We start from the raw sequence: 24,529 nt of genomic DNA, 5'->3' as shown, positions 1-24,529 counted from the left end.
TCTGAGATTGCTTTGCTGTAAGTGGAAAAATAGAAGTAGGATTACCACGCTAGTTTTCAGATAAAGAAATGACAAATGTGGCCTGAAAAAATGTTTTAGATTGGTCTCCCTAAAGTCCTGACTTAAACCCCATCAAGAACCATGATGACAAAACAAGTGTTTGTCCGAAAACTCGATATGGAAACCTACAAATCCATGAAAGAGCCAAAATGCATGATTGTGCTTTTGTGTTTTAATCGTGTGTAATAATCACAAGATCATGTGTACAAGAAATAAAAAATACAATAAAGTATATAAATACAACATCCCATATAAAATGGCATCTGAATACATGTACAAAACAAAGCTCAGAGGATAAAAAACGACAGAAATTGGTCAGGATTTCTTGATAGCTATCATCTAAAATTAAAGAATTTTGGTCCTGAATCAGAGAACACGTGTATAAAGTTCAGCACAGATATGATGCTGTGTTTGAGTCTTGAAGTCTGAAAAACTATGGCAGCTGGTGATTATTTCAGTGTTCTTTTTTTCTTAAAGAGAAGAACCGAAGCGAGCACCTCCTATCCATTTAAATAACCCTAATACTACTTTAACTACTCGGCAATCTCATATAAAATCTGAGCTCAAGAGTGTTGTAGGAATCATAAAATGAAAACAATAATAAACTAGAGGAGACCTCAGTAGAGGGCAGAACCACGCCCATGCATGATACTCTGTATCAATTTTGATCATCCTACATATATTCCTTCCTACTTGATCTGCTGACCTCTAACTCCACAACTGAGCAGGGGACCTTAGACCGATCTTCAGTGTCAAGTTTGATCATCCTGACTTCAGCACTTGCAGAGATATCTGAACGGACATACCCACACACATGCATACTTACCCAGCCAGCCAGATGCCGAAGCGAATGCATTAACCCCGCTGACGTACACGTCAGGCGTGGTTAAATATGTGGCCTTTGTGTTTAGCTGTGCTTCAGTCAAAGTTCAAGCAACATCAGTTAAAAAGGGCATGCTATTATTGCACATATGCACCATGTTTGTATTGATGAAAATTAGTCCTGAGGTAAGAGTCCCCCTTTACAGGATTTTAGATGTAGTTTTATAATAAGAAAGTTGGAGTCTGGCATGTATTAATTACCCTCTAAATCTATTCAGCTATATTTTATTCTTATTACCAATACACTTATTTTAAAAGAAACTATATATTGCTCTTTGTGGACTAAATTCTAGGTTAAGGTAGTTGTAACGTGGCTGTAAAGTAGATGTCGCGTAAAACTACATTTCCCAGCATTCAATTGAAGCGTGTCAACGGCCGTTAAATACATTTCATCAACCGTATATTTAAATATTTTTATATATTCCCAAATTTATATCACAAATGGCACATTTTGAATAAAAAATAACGTAGTAATAAATATAAAATATACTAAACCCAGACAGGTCATGTCCATGTGACGAAGCGGAAGCGGCTTCATCTTCCTTTCCTCCATTAGGTGAGTGCGTGGTGGGAGCGCGTTTTCTTCGGCTCTCCATCAAAGTGGCAAATTAAAAGTTATTTTTCTCCAATCCGAGCCCCAATTTAACCAAGTAACGCGTCTTTATTTGTTAATTTACAGATCGCAACCATGGGCCGCCGACCAGCCCGCTGGTAAGTCCTCTTCTTTATGGTTTCAAAGCCGGGCCGAGGGAGCCGCAGTCGGAGGAAAATGGCAGCGGCTCCGGGTCCGCACCATGTGGACTGTATGAGGGCAAACCGGCAGGCCTCTAGACACGCCGTGGTTCAGTTATAGCAGTAAACACTTGGCTTTCTGTTAACTGTTATTGTTAGCTGTAATGAATGGTAATACTCCCCGAAAATGTCATAATGTCACTTCGCTGATAGGTAGTGTTAGCTTGTTGAGGTAACGTTAGCTAGCATTAAGCTAGCAAATAACCTAGCGCTGACACTAAACTCCAGAACCTGCGTGTTTTTTTTTACTCTTTATACGAAAATCTGCGTTACACCTGCGGTTCAGAAAGCTTTGTATCGTCAGGTTAATAGTGATTTTGCTTTCTGTAAGGAAGCTGGTTTAATTTAGCCCTGTAAATGTACTAGCTGTTGCAAGCTAGTCACTTTAAACATCAAAAAGCATTTATAATATTTCTATTACTTCCCATCATCACTCTTGAAAAATACTTCCACTACAGTTTGATTTGTATTTTAGGTCCACAAATGTTATTAAATATTTCTTATGGATGATAGCAGGACTGTGATGTTGGTATATTCGTCCTTAAGATGAATAGACCTCTCAGATTAAAGTTAAGTTTTAATCAAAAGGTTGCTAAAATTGTATATTTTTCGTTCTTGCCATAGAGCTTCACTGCTGATAAAAAAATAAATAAAAAAAAGCGATCAGGGATCCCACTGTAGCACTGAGACACATGTACGTTATATTTACAAAAATGCGCTTTACATCAGTGGTTGTGTCTAAATTGGGGGTTTGATTAAAAAGTAACAATAAAGTAGCCCTCATCTGTTGTCCCATTCTGTGTTAAAGTTGATCAAAACTGTTGCGGATATTATTGAAATGGTAAATTAAGGAGCAGTAACGTGTGTTGGAAAGCTTTCCACTTACATGTAGAACGTGACCTCTTTAAAGTAACTATCTTTTAATAGCAGCTTATGGCCCAGTAATAATAAACACATTTTACTGTTTTATTTTAAGTTGCTTAGACAAAGTCCAAGGCACTAAACGCGATGTGAGTGTGAGCTAATCACAGAAGGAAATTGGGCCTTAATGACCTTAATTTGTGAGAATCAAAGCTCCTCACATTTTATAAAAAACTTTTATTCTGAAATTTCTGTAAAATGATGCAGTTGTCAGATTAAATCCAAACACTGCTGGATCCAATGTGTCAAGATCCTAAAAATGCTGCTGCTGTAGGTCATTTTGACTCAGTTCCTCAAACACTGTCCTGCTGAAATTAGTCCCCAACAAATGCGTAATGTCCTCTTGTTTAACAAATGTTTGTTTAAAAGTACAGTGTCCACTTCTCAGAACGTTTCAAGGCCTGTTTTTAAAAATCAGCTATATTTGCTAGCTGTTTAAACCTAGAATGAATGAGTTTGAGGTTACAGAAAGAAAAGACTCGGACAAGCACTGAGTTTTAAATAGTCTTAAACCATCTAAACCCCAACAAGTAGTGAATTTTATTCTCATCATACTTGTCACTTTAGTTAATTTTTCCACTGCGATATAAAGTCCTGTCCTACATTTATTTTAGTTTTCAAATGAGACATGTCGATTGGAAAGATTTTAAGAAAATGTAATTTTAAGGTGACATGAATTATCCTGACTGAACCTCCAATCACACAAGATTAGTTTAAGGACAATAGGAAAAACTAAAAATCAACAATTGCTTGTTTTTATGTTGTTTTTAAAAATAATGATATGTCATTCTAACTCATCTGTAGGTTTAGTGTTCAGAAGGTTAATTAGATTTACTGACTGAAAGATTCATTCAGATTAAACTGTGATAGTGTCTTCAGCTAATATGTCTAAAAGGTTCCATTTTGTGTCTCCCACAGCTATCGCTACTGCAAGAACAAGCCATACCCCAAGTCCCGTTTCTGCAGGGGTGTGCCAGGTAAGCTATTTGCACTCTTTACTCATCATTAGTGTTGACTTCAAAATGTAGGAAGTCAGCGTTTAGTAGCTGCTTTTTTGGCCCATTAATGAATAATATGATGCTGTTTTGACTTAAAAGTGACCGTGTGGCAGTGGTCTGTTGTTTTTTCCTGCAGTCTATTAAGCCGACCAGTTCTGCTCATGTGCACTTCTGGTGTGCAAAGGCTGCAGACAGCGACTCTTTGGTTGTGTATGTCCTCAGCTGGGAGGTGCTGAGTGCTTTAAGGGACCACTGAGACAAACTATCATTGTTGCTTTTGGATAATCCATCGCCTGCTTCTTATGCTGTTACTGTTGGTCGCAGTGATCTGAATGTCTGAATGTAAATCTTAAGAGTGTAAAGCTTAGATGTGACTGTATAGTTTAAAGAGCTGTTACTAAACTGTTGCCTGTTTGTTTTCTCTGCTCTGTGTAGATCCCAAGATCAGGATCTTCGACTTGGGCAGGAAGAAGGCCAAGGTAGATGAGTTCCCTCTGTGCGGCCACATGGTCTCTGATGAGTACGAGCAGCTGTCTTCAGAAGGTGAGCAGTTGAGGCGTCATGACCAAACTTGCAGATGTACATGCAAACAAAAACTACTACTACTGTCCCCAAAGAGGATGAGCTGCTTTTCTTCATTGTATCATTAGAAATGGAATTGTTGGGGTCTTTTTGAACTTTATAAAACATAAACAGTTCAGAACTTCTCCTGGAGCTTCACAGACTTCCAGGGTGCAGTTTGATTAGTCAGTAAATTGGTAAATGGGATAGAAACAATCTGACGATGAACTGATGATGAAAATAGCCCTTTTTCCTTCCTCTGATGTGATTATGTGTTGGATGTATGTTTTGGGATATGAAGTGTATGGTTTTATATGCAGAAATAGCAGCGTTATGTTTTTAGGAGGTTTCTGCTTTGCATGTAAACACACTCTACGTACATAATGTACAGGATGCATACGAGTGTACAGTACTTCAGGTGTTTAGATGTAATTGTGTGTGTGAGAAACATTTGCATGTGTGTATTAATAAGGTTTTGGTTGTTTAGAGTAGGTTTTCTTCCTGTTTTCCGTATGTAGTTGTTCATTGAGGTGAGCTGTTGTACATTCATTGTGCAGAAATACTAGTGTCCCTTACATTCTACTGTCACCTCTGCAGCTCTGGAGGCTGCCCGTATCTGTGCTAACAAGTACATGGTGAAGACCTGCGGTAAGGACGGTTTCCACATCCGTATGCGTCTGCATCCCTTCCATGTCATCCGTATCAACAAAATGTTATCCTGTGCTGGAGCTGATAGGTGAGAATCTTTCATCTTTGTATAATTCTTGCTAAATGTAATGATTTGAAATTTAGATTCTGTATTCATATGCACGGCACAAATGTAAATGTGTTTAAATTGCCTTTTGTTCCTGGAGTTTTCAGCCAAGTGCTGTGGGATGTTTCGGTAATGTTTTGTTCTTGTGGCTCTCAGGCTCCAGACTGGTATGCGCGGTGCTTTCGGTAAACCCCAGGGCACCGTGGCCCGCGTGCACATCGGTCAGGTGATCATGTCCGTGCGTACCAAGGCCCAGAACAAGGAGCACGTGGTCGAGGCTCTGCGTAGAGCCAAGTTCAAGTTCCCTGGTCGCCAGAAGGTAATGCTCAAACCTTGTTGATTGCGATTTTGTTTTGTTCCAGATGAAAGCTAGCTGAGTTAGCGTGCATCTGTAATGCTATCTGATACAGCTCTGCAGTCTATTAAGCCGACCAGTTCTGCTCATGTGCGCTTCTGGTGTGCAAAGGCTGCAGACAGCGACTCTTTGGTTGTGTATGTCCTCAGCTGGGAGGTGCTGAGTGCTTTAAGGGACCACTGAGACAAAGTTCCCTCAGCCAATTGAAACTGGCCTTAAATTCTGCTAATTCTAAGCCTGGGTTGACTTCTGACTTTGTTCTTACCTTCAGATTCATATTTCTAAGAAGTATGGCTTCACCAAGTTCAACGCCTGCGACTTTGACGACATGATGGCCGAGAAGCGTCTGATTCCTGACGGCTGTGGGGTGAAGTACATCCCCAGCAGAGGCCCTCTGTCCCGCTGGAAGGCCCTGCACGCCAACTAGAGCTGCTGCAAGCTTTCTGTGACCAGACAACCAATAAATGTGGGTTTGATTACAAAAGTGATTGTGGTCATGGCTTTGATTTCCACTTATCAGGATAGATGCACTCCCAAACTGTATCTAGACTGGGATGTTTAGTACGAGGTGTGTTCGGACTTTAAAGGTGAACTCTGCAGTTCTGGAGAAATGGCTTTCATTTAAATGACTGGACATGGATCATTACTGCCAGTGTTCCCTGATTTAATACTTAGATGGCAGCTCTGTGCAACCAGGTAAACAAGGTGGAATGTAATTCAAATCAGTGCACTGTGTTGCAGCCATAAAACAATCTAGTTTCAGTTCAGTGGCATATTATTGATCCAAACCTGTATAAAGGTCACGACACACACAACATGAAGTTGCCGTTCATAGTGCATATATTGGCATATAATAAACACTAAAACAAACTTGTAGCCTAAGAAACAAATTACATACATGAAAAAAGAAATCTAACTTCTGGCGTAGCACCTTGAGATGGTAGCTGGGCTTCTTGAATGGATAGGATACCATCTGAGGTCGCTGCGGTCGGTACGTGGGTACCTGGGGTCGCTGGAGGACCTTGAAGATCTGCAGCACATAGGATTGCTGGGGGTCCTTGGGCCAATTCTAACAGAATACAGCATCTCAAATTGTGCCCAGTGGCCCAACAGATGGAGCTAAACTGAAGTTTGACAGTTCCTGTTAGATGGGTCATTCCAGAATTGGAGGACATGTGAACTTCCAAGATTTTTGATAAATAAATCTTTTACAATTTTCTGCTACATATTTATCAATAATGGGTAATAAACTATCAAAGGCTTGATTGGATCAGCTTACACATCAATGGCACTATTTTTATTCCATGTTTTGTTGTTTGTTAACCCTAATCACAGTAACAGGGTTGCTAATCCATGCTAATGTGATCTTTTTCTCAGCAGTAGAAGCTACATATTTAGCTAGCTGTTACTGCTGACCAAGAGGACAAACTTGACTGATGGAAAAAATAATTAGTCTGACCTGATAATATGAGGTAGAATGAGACATTCAATCAAGGCTGACAATGTTATGAAAATATGAAGAGAGGACGTAGCTTTGCTCTGCCCATTCTTTAAGAAACCAGTTTGATGTTAATTCCAGTGTTTCATGTGATTCACGGTTTTCTTTTACCAGCTAAAAATGTTATGCTAACAGGGTTATTGTGGGACACATGCTCCATGCATGATAATTATTATTATATATTATGTTGATTAAAAAATGTTCCCATAATTACAAGAGACATCAATGGGGAAAATGACCCCAAAAAATGTGATTTCAATTTCATTTTAACAGTTTTATTTGAGATTCAGTTTGATCATCAGTGGAGTGAGACAAGAGAAAAATGGCATTTTAGGGGGAACTCCAGATTTATGTGGTATTTAAAAAAATATTTTCAAACATTCTTTTCTCCTTGTTTTTTTAGATTTGGTCTCAGGACAAGTACATTTACACAACAACTGCATGTTTTACTATTTTGTAAACGGATTACTTGAAATTTAAAGTGGGATGTAAAATGTCTTCAATTCTCTAATGACCCTTATGCTAGTGGACTTCTTTAAAGAAAAGTGACAAAATAAGAATTCTGTTACTCTAAAGATTTAACAACAGCCTCAACCACCACTGGATCCTAGAACAACCTCATAATTGTGGTTGGACTCATAGACACTGTTTCCAACTCCTCAGTAAGGAAAGTGGCTGTTGGCTGTCCTAAAAGTCGTTAGAAGTCGCTAAATGACGTCATCGCCTAATTTGCATATTTCCCGTATGAGAGAGGAATAACGTTGTGGAATAGACCAAAAAATGAGTATAAAACACCCAAAATATGTTTTGTACTAGAGGCTAAATGCTGTGGTTTATTTTAGCATGACAGTGAAGAAACATTTTCGTTTATATGGCTCCGTAAGTCTGGATGGGATCTGTAGTGACTTTGCGCATGCGCGATTCATCTATCGTCTGGCCGCGGAGTGATGTGGGTCTCCCCCTCCCCTCACTGAGACTGCTGTGGGGTTACTGGACTGACAGCCTGTGCTCTGGGAGGGGGAGAAGTTCACAGCAGCACCTGCTGCTTGTTGAAAACCGTAACTGCAGAATGAGCTGAGTTTTCCTATCAGAGTCTCCAAAACGGTAGAAAAAGTCGCTAGATTTGTCGCTAGTCGCTTTTGACCTAAAAAAGTCGCTAGGAGCTTTGAAAAGTCGCTAGATTTAGCGAGAAAGTCGCTAAGTTGGCGACACTGCTCATAGACTGTCTGTAGAGTCTATGATTGGACTGTATTTTAGTGCCCTCTGTTGCCACATGTGAGATACTATCATAATAAATTTCCTCTTACAGTAAAGCGGCTTTTCATTTAAAAAAGCTGAAACTGTGTTTAAATAGTGATGGTAACTCTGCACCTTTTAAGAAATGAATTATTCTGTGAAGAACATCATCTTGTTATTCTGTATCATGTTCTGTGTCACTGCATGTCCTTATATGATCAATTTAACCCTGATTGTTCTGTGTCTGGTCAGAAAATCATATTCATGGAGGTTCACTAGAAGTCCTGCTAAACAGCACCAAGAGAATAAAGTTTTTTTTTTTTTAAATGCCTCAGTCAAACAAGTAACAAAACTTCTAAAATACTGTAATGTGTTTATCTTACTGTGTAAAGTTCCCTGAGATGACGTGTCTGTGCCAATGAATTTTCATTAATAGAGAATTTGACACATGAATACGATACAGTAGATGTTATTAAAGTGTTGATTTTTTTCAGTTGACTGAACAAATCATACAATAATACTGTAGTTCTACATGTAACACTAATTTGAGTTGTCAAGCAAGTTTATTTAATAATAATAATTTACAATTGAATCCTGTAAAACAAAAAACTTTTGCAATTGTGCATTTCCTTGGCAAATGTGTCATTTGACATTAATTTTGGGTTCCTGGAAGTGCAATGCTTAACCTAGTTAACCAGTAAATGATATAGGTGTAAATGTCTGTGTAAAATCTCAGCAATCCAGCTCACAATAATCATAGTAAAAGGAACTAGACTCTTCTCTTGGTTCTTGTAGACATTTCACTTCTCATTCAAGACACTTCCTCAGGTTTAACTGACTGATGAGCACTCTCAGATGTACACCGATCAGCCACAACGTTATGACCACTGACACGTGAAGTGAACAACATTGATCATAATGGTACTATGTGGTGTTCCTTGGATTTTGTCATCCGTGTTGATGAGACATAGGCTACGTTCAGAATGCAGGCTCAAGTGACCCAAATCCGATTTTTTGCTCCTATGCGACCTGTATCTGATCTTTTCATGACAGTCTGAACAACACAGATTTGATTTTTTCAAATGCGACCCATGCCACTTGGATATGTGGTCCTAATTCCGATACGTATTGGATCTTTTGCCATGCGACTTCAGTCTGAATGGCCAGGTCTCATTTATCCAACCTATACGTCATTGGTACACGGCAAACATCTGAAACCCAAATAATCGTCGTCCCAGAACAAGCACACTTACTCATGCATACGGAAATCCCAAATGTCAGTGGCCTACCCCTGCAGGAAAATGCACCCCACCACATCGCAAAAGCATCAAACAATCAGCAATATCTTGGGGAACATGACAATCACCCAGGATGGTAATTTGACCTCCAAACTTCCTAGAGCTCATTCTGATCAATCATCAACAGGATGCAGTGGAACAAATTTGATACTCAAAGGTCCCACTGCCAACGTCCTGGTCCAGACCCCATAAGACACCCTGAGAGGTCCTCATGTCCATGTCCAATGGTTCAGAGTATTTTGGACCACATAAGGGGGAACAACACTATATCAGGCAGGTGGTCATAACGTTATGCCTGATCGGTGTATGTTATCACCTCCAGCTCACATGATCAATGACTTACTGATAACAGAGGACTCACATATCTTGATGAGTGAATGGTTGTGAAACTGCCAGGTCAGAGGTGATTTAAGACATTAATGGTGAAACTTTCTGGGGAAAGATTTCAATTGGTATTGCAGACCCCCTGTCTTGTTTACATAGATTGCTTCCTTTACTCCTCCCTCTAATTATCTCTGTTCTCTGTCCAGACTGGGAACATTGCTGTCATCAAAGGAGTTTAATTTATCTAATGGGTTGTGCTTGTGGAGCCATTGTTTAGTCTTCTGTCCCTGCGTTGGACTGCATATATGCTGCTCAGCTTGTGTTTTGGTGTTTTATACTTGTGTGAACCACTGTTTGTTCACATCAGCCTGTTTGAACTGGAAAAGGCTCTTGGATGGGATGTGAAACGGCTTGAACAACCAAAAGGAGAAGTCCTGCTTTTTACTGAAGCTCTTAGGATATGTGTGAACAAGGGCCATTTAAAATCTGCTCAACAAAAACTAACTGAAAGTCAGAAAACTAGAATTTAATATCTATATTCCTGTTTTATTCATTAAGTGCAACCTATGATATCTGTTTTTCTGATCTTTGGTCCTGCTAAGAGAAGTTCTTGCCCCAACATAACTCGTATGCTGGAGCCTGCAGTTAGACTATCTGTAGTCCCACCCACAGGAAACCAACTGGCTGGGCTAACTTTGACAATCATTAGAAAGGAGGAGCAAGAAACAAACAGACCCTACAAGCTTAAGAAACAACAAAGCGGGTAAGTTGCTGCTGGTTTTCTTTGACTTACTCTAATTCTTTGACTACCGAAGCTAAGGAAAAAAGAATCCTATTGGAGAATGTGACCTGTAATCTGATGCCTGTGTGTTACTGAAAGAGAGTCCATGTGTGTGTTCATGACTGAGGCAGATAAACAGCGAAAGAGAGCTGAAGGAAATACTACAGACTCTACAAGCTAAACATATGTTCAGCTGAGACTTTGTATGTTGCTGATTTGGACATAAAACACAGGAGTGATTCTAACAGAAGCTCACATTTCAGCAGATTTGTAGCTGTCATCTGTCAGTGCTGTTCAAATGGAAACAGATTTCCTGTAAACTAAGACAGACATTTACTGGTGTATAGCTGCCTAAAGCTGTCACATATTTGTTAGTTGGAAAACAGAAGTGTAACTAGGAGTGGTAAACCCCATGTTGAACTTGACCATAATTCTGTTGACATCAGGTTAGTTTGACTCCCGAGCCTGAACAAACTCACCAGATCAGAGCAGCGCTACAAGCCCTTCCTGCTTCTTAATCTGCTACAGGTTTTCAGGAAAAAGTCAATAAACTAAACTAAACAAATAAAAAATAAAATGTCAAACCTTGTGTGACCATAACCAAAAAACCATGACATAAGTAATGTGACTCTGGATATTATTTTTAGGAGATATGAACAGCTGTACCTGTATCAACTCACAAAATAGCTCAACAAGACTCAGCAAGTGTTAATAATTATTTTTTGTTTCAGTAGAACTTGGCTCAAAATAAACTGTGTGACATTTAACTCTCCATGAAAAACAACCTTGTCGCTTTTGCTCATTAATGTATCTATAATTTGTGCTGACTCTAAATAAATAGTGTGACATTTTAAAATATACTCATCTGCTGTCTTGCAAAGTGATAAATGAAAAATTGATAGCAATCGCATGTCTGTGTGTAAAATGCAGAGCTAGGATAGCATACAGCTAAACTACTACCATGTAGCTCTGAGTGAAAAACAAGCCAAAACACCTTTCCATCTCACTCATTAATGTTAATTTAATTTGGTTTGACTCTAACTAGTTATGTCTCATTTAACAAGATATTTATTTAATGTATAGAACCACGACCAACTATCTGTTGGGTCTAAATCAACTGTGTGAAATTTTAAAATACAAGAGAAATTGATAGCATTATCATTTTTGGATGCTAAAGACAGCTTAAAGCTTAACAGCTTTCATGTACCTCTGCATGAAAACCTCCTCATTAGTCCTTTTTACATTTTTGCTCATTAATTTTATTGTAATGTTCTCCAAGGAAATAATATGTCACTTTAAAATACACCTGTTTACTGTTTTGCCAAATAGTGGTGTAAATTAATGCCACATTTCGAATTTGTATTCTAAATGTGAAACTACTTGATTAGCTTACAGCTAGCATGAAACTCCATTCAATTCCCTATATACACCGCTTTATCCTCACTTGGGTCGCAGGGGGTGCTGGAGTCTATCTCAGCTGACTCGGGTGAAGGCAGGGGACACCCTGGACAGGTCACCAGTCTGTCACAGGGCTACATATACAGACAAACAATCACACTCACATTCACACCTACGAGCAATTTAGAGTAACCAATTAACCTCAGCATATTTTTGGACTGTGGAAGGAAGCCGGAGTGCCCGGAGAAAACCCACGCATGCACAGGGAGAACATGCAAACTCCATGCAGAAAGATCCCAGGCCCAGGCCGGGATTTGAACCAGGGATCTTCTTGCTGCAAGGTGAAAGTGCTAACCACTACCCACATTTAGTAGAATTTTTCCAGGCTTGTAATTGGAATGCAGGCTCATAATTCTTTGTACAAATCAGGAAGCTCCACTGTAGGTGCTGAGTCAGTTAGAAAACAGGAAGATTCTGGGACCAAAATATCCATACACAGATGTATTTAAATGCACTAATTGTTTATGCCCAACAAACATGTTTCCATTGATCTGGTATTTCTCGGTTGCATCACCCAGCCTATTTGCAGCCACAAGGTTTTCATTTGTGTACTTGTATTTTTACTAGTTAGTTCGAAACTAAGCTAAATTATAAGCTGAGGTAAATGAATTTGAATTAGGCAGTGGTGACTGGTGCTAAAACTTTTTGAGGAACACAAATGAAACAAATGAAAAATTGCATCATCAGTACTGCAGAAACATCAGATGAGTGTTGTGGAAAAATACAACACGGTTTGATTTGTACAATAGTGCCACAAACTGAATTGGTTGGTAGCTATATGCCCAAATTCCACAAAAGTATAATTCTCTGCCCATGTACTTGTTATAACAGTTTATTTCACACAACTGGTATTTTTTGACTGGCAGAGTATGGTTTTAACTGTTTATCCCACCCAAAGTACTGCTTTCTTTGCAGGTACTTCTCCATGTAAAGGTTTATTCCACACAAATAGTATTTTCTAACTAACGAGGTATAGTTTTAAGGATTTATTCCACACAAAATAATACTTTCTAAAGTCCTTAAGTGTGCCTACATTCCTACATTCTCTCTAGTTTTAAAGGTTTTTTTCAACCCAAATTCTACTTTCTGTCCTGTAATTTCAATTCCTAAGAGATGCATGCTTAGCAAATAGTACAGTTAGGTCATTATCAGGTAAAATAACACTGGAGGCAGTTGCTATGGAGGTTATAGTCACTAGATCTCAAACAGATATCTGAAAGTTTGAAGAAATGCGAGACAGGACCCTTCTTTGGCAAGCTATGGATAACTCTGCTGTCCAACTGAAGGCATCAGAATTGTTTTTAATATTAAACAAATTAAACTTGATTCACATTGTATGTACTATGATTGTTGTCCATCTTGGCCAGAAATGCAGTCCTTGCTTTGATATGTGCCACTTCCTTTGATATCCAGTAGGTGGCACTGTGGTAAATAAAAACAAAGGTCCTAGAAATGCACAAGTGATGATGCCAGCTCATATCCTCGTCAGGGTTTGCTGAAGCAAAGCTGTTTAGCTCAGTTTAGTACTGCTAGAAAGATGCCACCAGTCAATGCAACTGAGTTTGTTTATCATCATCATTGTTAGTTATTCAAAGGCAAAACCTTTTTTTTATCTCTTCGCCTGGTTCCACTTGAACCGGCCTCTCTTTTAGTGCAGCAAAACCAAAAAGTATGCAGTTTTGTAAATGTTTGATAAAGTTTTCACTCCTGATTCTTGTCTCTTGCAGCTCAGGGCCATGAGGTCATCTTCCCTCCTCCTGCTCTTCTTCCTTGCGGATGTGAGCGATGTTCTTGGGGGTTCAGACTTCAGAATCTGCGCCTTCAACCTCCACAGCTTTGGAGAGTCCAAAAGCAAGAACAGCGAAGTTATGCAGACTCTTGCCAGGGTAAGATAAAGATAGAGGTGGATTTGTTGAGCATGTTTTGACATTTGACCTTTGTCTTAAATATCACAGATTATTTAGTTACTATTGTTACTATTGAAACGCCAGCGTATATATCTTTACTTCTTATTCTAATATTGTTGGGTAAAATTATTAAATTATAGGTAAGCAAATAGGCAAAATGGGCTCCAAAATGTTTTTTGGGGGGTTCCAGGGCTTTTTCGATTGTTTGGCAGCACCACATGCAGCTAATATCTGATACATCTATGACTAAACCTCACTAGCACAGTGCTCACTAAGCTATATCAGAACTGGTATCCTCCTGTTGTCCAAGATTTCAGCATCTACTCCTGTGTTACACTGTAAATCACGTTCCTGTGGCTGTGTTGCTTATCTCTTTCAGATCATTACCCGCTATGATGTGTGTTTGCTTCAGGAAGTGAGAGACAGTAAAGGAAAAGCTTTGCCACAGCTGCTCAACAGCCTCCAGAGGTGATTATCCAGTCGCCATCACACTAAAATCCACATTATTGCCTTTCTGTCACTTCAGAGATAAATACACTTGACACTGATTTCCTGGAGACTTATTCAGACATCTAATCTCTACCTTTACCCTAACCTTGAAGTCTTTATACTACATTTTAAGGATTTACATCAAGGAGACTTGTATTTTGTCTTCAGAAGAGAAGGGAGTGTCCACAATGTGATAAAGGTTTATGTCCCCCAAACAATATTTGGCAATATTTGGCAACTAACTCTCTGAACCTCAAGTAGTTTTTGTGCGTTTTTTCCCCTCCCATCATACTTTCACTCAGTTTGATCTTAATTTCTTTTGCTGCAATATAAAGTCCTAAGCCTCTATGGAAACAGAACAATCGTGGCTACCTTAAAACCTTAAAAATGTCTTTTTTCTTGAAGCATAAGAGTTGTAATGCTGAATCCTACAAGAAAGAGAAAAAAATTGATTATTTCTTTTGCAATTTATAAAAAAACATCCAAAAAACGGGAATCAACATGTGCAATGTTTTTCCAAGTGCCCACAGGTGTTACCAGTATGAGAAAACGGTGACTGTATATGCTATAGATCTTTTCACTATAATATTTTTGCATTTTTAATTTGTTTTCATGCTTTCCTCCTCTCTCCTCCTTGTAAACACAGCCTGCAGCTCAGCCCAGATCCAGAATTTTAGTAACACGCAGCTGAGTCACTAATGGGTTTATTGTGGCATTGTGGAGTACAGAATTTAGTGTTTTTTACAGAATCTTTTTAGCGTAAATGGTATATTTTTGGCAATTTTGTTCAACAAGACATGTAGAGTAAAGCCATTTCAATGACGTTACAATTACAAGCTTAGATTTGTTTGAGTTTTCCACTGGATTCAGGCATGTGGGTTCTGTAAAGCGTCTCGAGACAATTTGAATTGTAATTGGCATGATATAAATAAAATTTATTTGAATAGATAGACATGATTAGTTCAAAGAGCAAAATCGAAAATCTCTTGAGTGTTTTACAGTTTGTAGCTGATATCAGAGTCAAAGAGGATGGAAAAGGGTATAACGGTGAAATTAACGTACCAATGAGAGTCTAGCTGATACCATCAGTGTCTTTACAACAAAGTATTTTTGATACTTTGGGATTCAGATGATGCAAAGCAACATTAACGTCATATTTTGTGTTCAGCTATGACACTAAACACAGGTATAGCGCTGTGACCAGCGAGCGACTGGGAAGGTCTGAAACATACCAGGAGCAGTATGTGTTTGTTTACAGGTGAGCTGAAACTGTCTGTGCTGTTTTGTATCTCAGTGCACTAAAATGTTAAGTCACAGATACAGTCGTGAACGATTCTAGGATCTGCAGCTGCTTTGAAATGGCTCCATGTGACCTTCATCTCTTCAAGTCAGTGATTTGCTTTTTCAGACCTTTGCTGACCTCCTCAGACTTAGCCACTGTAATGTTCGTGGCTGAGTCTGATGAGTGGCTCACTTAAATTAGCTCAGAGGAGTCACCAGCTGTAGTCAACCAATGTCACTCACAAGAACTTAAGAGGCCAGGAAACTAAGAAAACTTAATTAATACAACTTTCTACATGACCACAACTGACAATTCAAACCACTGTTTGTATATTTTTGGTGCAACAGATTTTGTTATATTTCCAGAAGACCTAAAATGAAACTATAAAAGACCTGAAATGCATGATTGTAGTGTGACAAAGACCCGTGTTTTAGTGCTTCCATCATAGAAAATTTTGAGTTATAGGAGTCATAACTGCCACAGTTCTTTACAAGTGTACGTAAACCTTTGATCACGACTGTACAGGCAGTAATGTTTCTATTGTAATTTCTGTATCCGTGCAGGACTGACTCTGTGACAGTAACTGGTCAGTATCAGTATCCAGATGATAAACCAGGAGATGTAGATGCATTCTCCAGGGAGCCTTTTGTTGTCCGATTCAAAGCCCCGAAAACAGGTGAGGTTTCTGACACTTAGGATTCCCATTTAAGACAAGAAAAACACTCAGAAAGCGCAGCACTCTGCCAAGGCTGCTATTCTCCAACATGGCTTTGTCAGAAATGCAGCACTTTTAAAAATAAATGCAGCATTTGTTTATTCATTATTGATGATCAGAAATCACAGCAACATAGGATGTGTCCATTTAATATAGATGTACCCACAAACAAAATGACCTTGGAGTAAGCACAGTCATGTGTTATGCATGTGTACGTTACATACGGATTGAGAATTGCATGAAAGTTTTTTGAATTGAGACAAACAGACGGACAAACCAACACCAGTCGTCACATTGTTCCTTGGTGGAGTAATAATGAAAAATGCAGCGAGGTGATGTTTGAACATCTTTTCCCTGCATCCTCTTTCCCTACACCTTCCATTTTTACCTGCAGCTATTAGAGAATTCACCCTCATCCCTCAGCACACGACTCCAAGCAACACCACGAAGGAGCTTGATGCACTTTACGATGTTTTGCAACGTGTGAGACAGATGTGGAGAACCGAGGTAAACTTTCATTTTTAAAGCAACAGTGTTAAAGTTCAGGTAATTTATCTGCTGCAGTCTGACTGTGACTGTTGCTGTGTGGATGTGAGCAGAACGTGATGCTTCTTGGAGACTTCAACGCCGACTGTGGCTACCTGGCTAAGAAGAACAGGAAGTATGTGCGGCTGCTTACAGAAAGCAACCTCTTTTGGCTCATACCTGATGACGTCGACACCACCGTGCGATCGACCACATTCTGCTCCTATGACAGGTGAAAGGACTCATGTTTGGGAACTGTATGAGGACCTAAAACGTTCTTCGGCTGTTTGTGCTCTGCATTTTCACAGCAGCATCAAGATAAGGCAAAGTGTTCTAGTCAAAGGTCATTCTTTGCCCTCAAAATACAAAACAATGATGAATTTAACAACCTGCTCATTGTGTATCACAGTTCTTAGACTGTCACTGGGTGCCTACCTTTGCATTAACTGATGTTCAGCTCAAATGAATCCCAGAAAGCGAGGAGAAAACTTTCCCACAACATTTTCTACCAATATTTACAGGTTCTAATATTGTCTTAAAGAAAACATTTTAATCTAATGTGTAAAGAACATTTTAAGGACATGTATTATTGCAAATAATGTTCCTATAATGTTAAAAGTGAACTAAGAGAAAACATTGTAACACTCAAAGGATGTTTGGAAGATGCTGTCAGATTATGGTTCCTTGATAACAACATAACCAACACTGAGAAAATGTTTTTGAGGCTTGAGATAATTTTTTAGAAAGTATCCCTGTGAGATAACATAATAACAACACACAGAATGTTGTTCCATAAAACTCCCACAGTGTAAGAAGTTCCTGACACTTTATTCTGCCTTTAAGAAGAACATTCAGGAGGCTTAAAAAACACATCCAGCTGCAAACATTTCTAGAACTTTGCAGAACTTTTTGAGAAAGTTATGAGAACAGAACAGAACGAAAACTTTTTCATTTTGTATTGCAGTTTCAGATTTTTTTGAAAGGCTGGGGAAGATGCTAGTTGTCATTCAGCAACCCTGAAAATTCTTGAAATTTTAGGAAATTTCCTTTTTGAAGGTAAAACATAACTTTTGGACTCTGGATCTGGTGGAAATGCAGTTAAACAACAAAAATTTCACATGCTAGAGTGAAGCCAGATGCCAGTCATTTACCCTGGGTGATGGTTGTGAGTGGTCCAATGAACTTGGTTGTAGGAAACAAAAGTTCACACAGTTTATTCTAAAAACATTCTTTACGTATTTATGTCACTGGAATAAATTAGTGTAAATTCCATTGGGCCAAAACACGAAAAATTATCAAAACAAAATTACATTATTTTCAATATCTGTGTTTTGTTTGTCAAAAGGAATCTTTCTTTCAGCCTCAAATCTTGTTTTAAATACTTATTTGACTTCTTCATTCTTTAATTACACATTTCCTTTTTCAGTTCAGGCTTTGTTTTCAAACTCAGGCTGTTCTGTTCAGTTGAATTGTGGCCCTAATTTAACTCCATTCTATGAGTGAGGCTCCCAATTCTGCAAACTCCTTTGAAATGTATGTATTTTGCAGAAAAGGACTTTGTTTTAAAAGATTATGTAAATTCAGCTCTTCAGCATGCTTTCATATTCTGAAAAATTAGCAACATGGGTAAAACGTGTTTTCTTTCTGTATGCTCTGACAGGATCGTTGTGCACGGAGAAACCTTTCACAGAGCAATTGTTCCTTCTTCAGCCAAACCATTTAACTTCCAAGAAGCATATCGACTAACAGAGGACCAGGTAACGTGAAGTCCCGTGTGTCTGTATGTGTGTGAATTTACCTTCTCATACATATTAAATTCCATCAGGATGCAGGTTCTGAAGGAAAAGGTTAGGATCTGGTTCAGTACAGAAAAGCTGCAAGACATACATTCTGTATTAGCATTTGTCTGTCATTCACCTCAACTGAAGTGCTTTTGCTGCCCGAAACTGATCACCGATGGGAGTCTGGATGTTTTTGTGCTTCATACTGTATGTGTATAACATTTACACATATGTCTATGTGATAACCCTCTCCTCCCCCAGACGAAAATAGGAATATTCGGAGCTCGTCTCTTCCCTTCGCCTTCGGCCCACTTCGGCTCATCCCACCGTGTTTGGCTCATCTCGGCTCATCCATTCGTGTTTTTTTACCACCACCCGAATGGCCGGGTGGCTGCCGACTCTGAAGTCACGCTTCACTTCGTTGCATAAACACAAGACAAGATGCGGAAGACCTCCACAGTTTGGGAATTCTTCAGTTTAACTCAAGACTTAACGACGTTACGGGGCGGAACGAATATTCGGATATTCGTCTTTAATAGGGCCCGAATATCCGGAGACCAGAAATCACTATTCGGGCCAGCCCTAGTATTTTCTAAATATATTAATAAATGTGAATCCACTTTGTACTCCTATGCAACTTTATTAGCAGAGTCCTCATAACATCGCCAACAACTTAACATGAGTAGCATCCTCGCTGCCCCCAAACGCTCTCTGGTCACTATGGTGACATTTAAACATTCCTTCACAATAAGCTACACCACAAAAACAAATATAAAGTGTGTGAAAACTATGACTTACCATAAGGCTGAATCAGTGGGAGCCCTGAGCTGGTTTCTCTACCGCTAGATGGCACCGTCTCGTTGCAATGGGCTGAGTGACGGTGTTAGCCAAAAGAGGCACCTGTGCTATCTTTTTAACCGCAGACTCACCTAGAAGTTCACGGCAAATGTCTTTAGTGGCGGGCAGGATCAATTCTTCACCAATAGTGAATGGGTTCTTAATCTTAGTAATACGGTTAGCCACCAAGCATGATGCTCTCAGTGAACTCGCATTTGTTGATGTGGCGACCCTCAGTAATTACTTCTGTCCTTCTTGTTCCCAATTTTTTGTTTCAAAATACTCCAAAGGCTTGTCTTTTAATGCAGAGTGTTTGGTCTCCGAGAGGTGAAACTGTTTTGAAGGGTTTATTGCCTCATTAGAGAGTCAGCCGCCGCATATCATGCAGATCAGGTTTGGTGTGAGGGAATCACCTGTCACAATGGATCCATATTTTAAGTAGGACTGCTGGTGTTGTCTGTTAAATGCAGCTTTCTTTTTCTTGGAAGTCGTAGGCTCTTCTGTCTCCTCACTGGGCCTTTTCCCCTTTGCAAAGAAAATTACCAAAGATGTTTGTTTTTTACTCATCTTGCTAGCTTGTGTGTTTATTTTTAGCGGTAATGTATCACGTGACTGAGACAAATGTCTTGACATGTGTAAAGAGTGAGTCATAGACGGATGTAACAGAGAGAATCCGGTCATTTTTCAAAAATAAAACATCATTCAGACTCAAATAATAAATAAAACAGAAATAATGTAAGTTATCTATTCTTTTTGTGCGGACCGGTACCACATAACCCATGGACCAGTACCGGTCTGCGGCCCAGGGGTTGGGAACCGCTGCTTTAAAGAACATAATTCTGCCATCAATTACGCTGGGAAAACTATTTAGCTGTTAGCGTAAATGCAGTACAAAAAAAAAAAAAAAGAAAAAGAAAAACAGAATTCAGTTTTTTATGTGTGCTGATGCTGACAAACTGTTGTTTCTGTGTTTTCTGTTCAGGCTCTGGATGTCAGCGACCACTACCCTGTGGAGGTCCAGCTGAAGATTGACAACAGTCCCGTGGGTGGCGCAAACAAACCAACAAATCAGAAAATGCTCTTTTCTTTCCTCGTCCATTTTGTCCTTCAAATGTTAACATGGTAGCTGAATAATAAACCGACAGCAATAGAATCTGAGGACAGCTGACTTCATGATTCCTCAACATATGGAGCCAAAAATCTGAATATTCTGAAATATTTAGGCAGAATTTTTATACACTGAATGTCACCTGCAGCATAATCACTGTCTTTATGGCAAACAGTCTGTTGTCATGTAAAATAAACTGCATAAATATCAAATATAAAAATGTTTCTCTGATAAGAAACTTAGCTGTTGTAAATACTCTGGTTGAAATGTTGTTTTGAGCATTATTTATAGTGGATTAAACACAAGGTCAGATCTTAAACTGTGTGGCGACTTTGTCTTTTGTAGACATCTTCAGTTCTAAGAATAAGAAAAGCAAACTGTGTCCATAAACCACAAGACAAATGAGAAATCTCTCTCTTCTTCCTCCAACACAACATTTAAATTTAACACAAAAACCTACTCAGGTGTGTTATCAGGACTTAAAGGGGAACTTTGTTTTTTTTTCAACCTGGGGTCTGTTTTCCTTTGTCATTTCATACATGTGAGTGATGGAGAAATGAATTTTCGACATAGCTCCAGTATTTAGCCAGGCAGGCAGCTTAGCAGCTCAGCTAGCGAAAAGGATGGGGCAACTTACCCCCCCCCCCCCCCCCCCGCGTCAAAGTCCGCCCTAACGTGCTTTTTTTCCCACACTGACCTGCTCGGATAGTCTCAACGAGTGTCCCGCAACATACTAGAGATGAGAAGTGAACGAAAACCTCCACATTACTTGGTGATCGCTATTTGTTGTGGTCTGTATAAAATCTCAGGACGCTAGAAAGCAAATCTCGTTCCGAAATCGGGCGATAGCTCGCGCCAAAACCAGTGTACAGGGAGATGCAGGGAGATGCAGCTTATGGTGAAACTGGAGGTGGCAGGGAGATAAAGATGTGAAGAACATGCAGCAGGTTAGGGTGATTGAGGACAGAGATGGAAATGTACTGACAGGTGCCAGAAGTGTGGTGGGAAGACGGGAAGAGTCTTTTGAAGAGTTGATGAATGAGAGAATTGAAGAGGTGACTGTTGTGGACCAGGAAGTTACAAAGATTAGTAAGGGTGAAATGAGGAAGGCATCAAAGAAGATGAAGAATGGAAAGGCAGTTGGTGCTGATGATATACCTGTGGAGGTATGGAAGTGTCCAGGGGAGGTGGCAGTAGAGCTTCTAACTAGGTTGTTCAACAAGATCTTAGGGAGTGAGAAGATGCTAGTGCCAATTTTAAGAGTTTTTTAGGCAACTACAGAGGAATAAATTGATGAGCCATGCAATGAAGTGATGGGAAAGAGTAGTGGAAGCTGAACAAAAGACAGAAGTGAGCATTTGTGAGCAGCAGTATGGTTTCATACCAAGAAAGAGTGCCACAGATGCAATATTTGCATTGAGGTTGTTGATAGAGAAGTACAGAAGAGGTCAGAGGGAGCTGCAGTGCGTCTTTGTAGATGTAGAGAAAGCAGATAACAGGGTGCCAAGAGAGAAACTGTGGTGTTGCATGAGTATGTTAGACTGGAACAGGATACAGTGGGTACGGAAAGTATTCAGACGCCTTGAAATGTTTCACTCTCTGTCATTGCAACCATTTGCCAGAATCTAAAAAGTTCATTTTATTTCTCATTAATGTACACTCAGCACCCCATCTTGACAGAAAAAACAGAAATGTTGAAATTTTTGCGAAAGGGGGGGGGGGGTCCTCCTCACTGGCTGCAGCATTTGGTCTGCTGCTGGGGGTGTTGCCCACATATCCCTTCACCCCGGCTGGGTGAAGGGACCCGTGTTGACTACCTTTTTGAAGGTAGTCAACTTTAACAAGTAACATTTCAAAAAGAACAAAACATACATAATACTACCATTGGAATGACTACTAATACTTGTATCCCAATTTAAAATACTGAAAAGCAAAAAACGATTTTGACATTACCCATGCCATTTTGAGTAAGAATATCTCAGTAACTACAAATATAACCCTGCTGCTTTTTTGTACAAAGATAGAAGATAGATGGAACTGTCTTGTAGAAAAATTTGGGGTCTCTGGTACCTGTCCCACACTGAGATCTTTGCCACCAAAAATAGCCAATTAAAAATCTCGTCCAACTTTGGGAGCTCATATTTTCCAAACTGAGGCACCTAGAAATCTCCAGTTTGCTAAGTTATCACACAAGTTTGTGTACAATGGAACCCAGGGGTGTTAGAACACTTCTGTGCAGTATTTCTAGTACTTTTAAGGTCCCAAACCCCACTCGTGAGTATGTATCTCTTAAGTTTTAGCATTTTTAGCAAGCCCCCACAGCCTGCAGAGTGTAGGGAAACACCTGGGGATGTTTGTGGGACACTAGCTACATGCAGAGGCCTTGTTTACCAACTCACAGCTCTCTGGTATGTCTGGAGGCTGAGAAATAACCACTTAAAGATGCAAAAAACGCTGGCGAGGCTTTTTATAGCCCAAATTCAGAAAAATTCAGACCCCCACAACTCAGAAACTATTTGAGCTACAGGCCTACAATTTTGCATAGAAAGTACTTTTGTGATCTAATGGCATGCAAATTTAGGACTAATTTGAAAATGGTGCGGCAACCACCATCTGGTGAAACCACACGGAATGACTCATATATCAATAGAAGGATGCTGAAATTTGACCTAGAGGAAGACCAAAGGAGAGATTTATGGAAGTAGTGAAAGACTTGAAGTTAGTTGGTGTGAGAGAAGAGGATGGAGAGGACAGGATTAGATGGAGGCAGATGATTCACTGTGGTGACACCTGAAGGGAAAAGTCGAAAGGGAAAGAAGAAAAAGACGACCTATAACTGTATATTTTTTTCCTGTTAAATTCATAATTGTACGTTATATACCGTAAATTGTCTATATAATTAGACCCTCCAGAAAAACGCGATTATCCGATCGCATGAATTCCCGCATTAATCAACAAAATGCCGCTGATTATGCGGGGGTCAATTATTTCCCAAAAGGCCCCATAATCCCCGCAAAACAGCGCATAATTCCAGCAAGAATCTCACATTTCCACGAAAAAAAGAGAAATATGCGGGTCCCACTTGATTTCACAATTTCCGCATAAAATGAGAAAACTATAACCAATATGAATGGAGTTGTGAGTGAGTTTTTATGTTACGCCCGGCCTGACGTCATCAGTTCGCGCATTCACACACACACTAGAAGCACGAGCTGATGCGGAGCGCGGCGCCAGTGTTGCCAACTTAGCGACTTTCTCGCTAAATCTAGTGACTTTCCAAAGCGTCCTCGCGACTTTTTTTTTGTCAAAAGCGACTAGCCACAAATCTAGCGACTTTTCTGCCGTTTTGGAGACTGACAGGAAAACTCGGATCATTCTGCAGTTACTGTCCTCAACAAGCAGCAGGTGCTGCTGTGAGCTTCTCCCCCTCCCAAAGCACAGGCTGTCAGTCCAGTAACCCCGCAGCAGTCCCAGTGTCTGATTAGAGGACACATCCCTCTGCGGCCAGACGGCAGGTGAATTGCGCATGTTTTTGCATATTTCACAACTATTCGCATACTTTGCAACTTTCCGCAATTTCCCCGCATAAAATGGCATAAAAACCCCGCATATTTATTCACATAATCAAGGATTTTAGCCCCCATAATCAAGGATTTTTACCCGCGTTTTTCTGGAGGGTCTATATAATGTTGTTCTATTTTATTTTCTATGAAATCTAAATTTAAAATACCATATTTATAATTGTGTGTCTAGAATGATAAATTTAATTGAATAAATTTGAGTTGTAACGTTTATTAGTATTAATAAAATAAAAGATGCAGGCAAACAAATACAAAACTTGAACAACAATAACAATAAAATATTCAAAGTTACTGAAATAATTACAAAAAACATATCACTTCTGAATCAACAATTCAGTAAGAAAAGATGTTTTACCTAGCTGACATGTTGGCATCTGCTGTCTTCA

The 24,529-nt window shown here is 39.5% G+C and overlaps 2 protein-coding genes and 2 non-coding genes across 5 annotated transcripts; all 4 read left to right on the top strand.

Moving 5' to 3' along the window:
• Positions 1-1,528: 1,528 nt before the first annotated feature.
• On the top strand, positions 1,529-5,811 carry rpl10 (ribosomal protein L10). The gene is made up of 6 exons (XM_022219556.2): positions 1,529-1,653; positions 3,574-3,632; positions 4,089-4,196; positions 4,812-4,950; positions 5,125-5,287; positions 5,595-5,811. The coding sequence occupies exons 1-6, from the start codon at positions 1,631-1,633 to the stop codon at positions 5,748-5,750; spliced, it is 648 nt and encodes a 215-aa protein (XP_022075248.1). The 5' UTR covers positions 1,529-1,630; the 3' UTR covers positions 5,751-5,811.
• LOC127534603 (small nucleolar RNA SNORA70) lies at positions 3,784-3,916 on the top strand. Its single transcript, XR_007942846.1, has one exon. It is a non-coding gene; the product is annotated as a small nucleolar RNA SNORA70 (small nucleolar RNA).
• LOC127534604 (small nucleolar RNA SNORA70) lies at positions 5,381-5,513 on the top strand. Its single transcript, XR_007942847.1, has one exon. It is a non-coding gene; the product is annotated as a small nucleolar RNA SNORA70 (small nucleolar RNA).
• A 4,514-nt stretch (positions 5,812-10,325) lies between the features above and the next one.
• On the top strand, positions 10,326-20,881 carry dnase1l1 (deoxyribonuclease I-like 1). 2 transcript variants are annotated; one of them, XM_051950153.1, is made up of 10 exons: positions 10,357-10,442; positions 12,086-12,199; positions 13,646-13,804; positions 14,205-14,293; positions 15,483-15,572; positions 16,160-16,272; positions 16,706-16,818; positions 16,911-17,068; positions 18,497-18,593; positions 20,437-20,881. In XM_051950153.1, the coding sequence occupies exons 2-10, from the start codon at positions 12,116-12,118 to the stop codon at positions 20,578-20,580; spliced, it is 1,047 nt and encodes a 348-aa protein (XP_051806113.1). In that variant the 5' UTR covers positions 10,357-10,442; positions 12,086-12,115; the 3' UTR covers positions 20,581-20,881. The 2 variants fall into 2 exon arrangements, with proteins under 2 accessions (XP_051806114.1, XP_051806113.1); XM_051950154.1 differs by lacking the exon at positions 12,086-12,199 and having other exon boundaries at positions 10,326-10,442.
• The last annotated feature ends 3,648 nt before the right edge of the window (positions 20,882-24,529 follow it).

This window comes from Acanthochromis polyacanthus, chromosome 6 (assembly GCF_021347895.1).
Source record: "Acanthochromis polyacanthus isolate Apoly-LR-REF ecotype Palm Island chromosome 6, KAUST_Apoly_ChrSc, whole genome shotgun sequence".
Classification (NCBI taxonomy): Eukaryota; Metazoa; Chordata; class Actinopteri; family Pomacentridae; genus Acanthochromis; species Acanthochromis polyacanthus.
The sequence above is the reverse complement of the archived record's forward strand: the minus strand, read 5'-3'. Positions and strand labels throughout refer to the sequence as shown.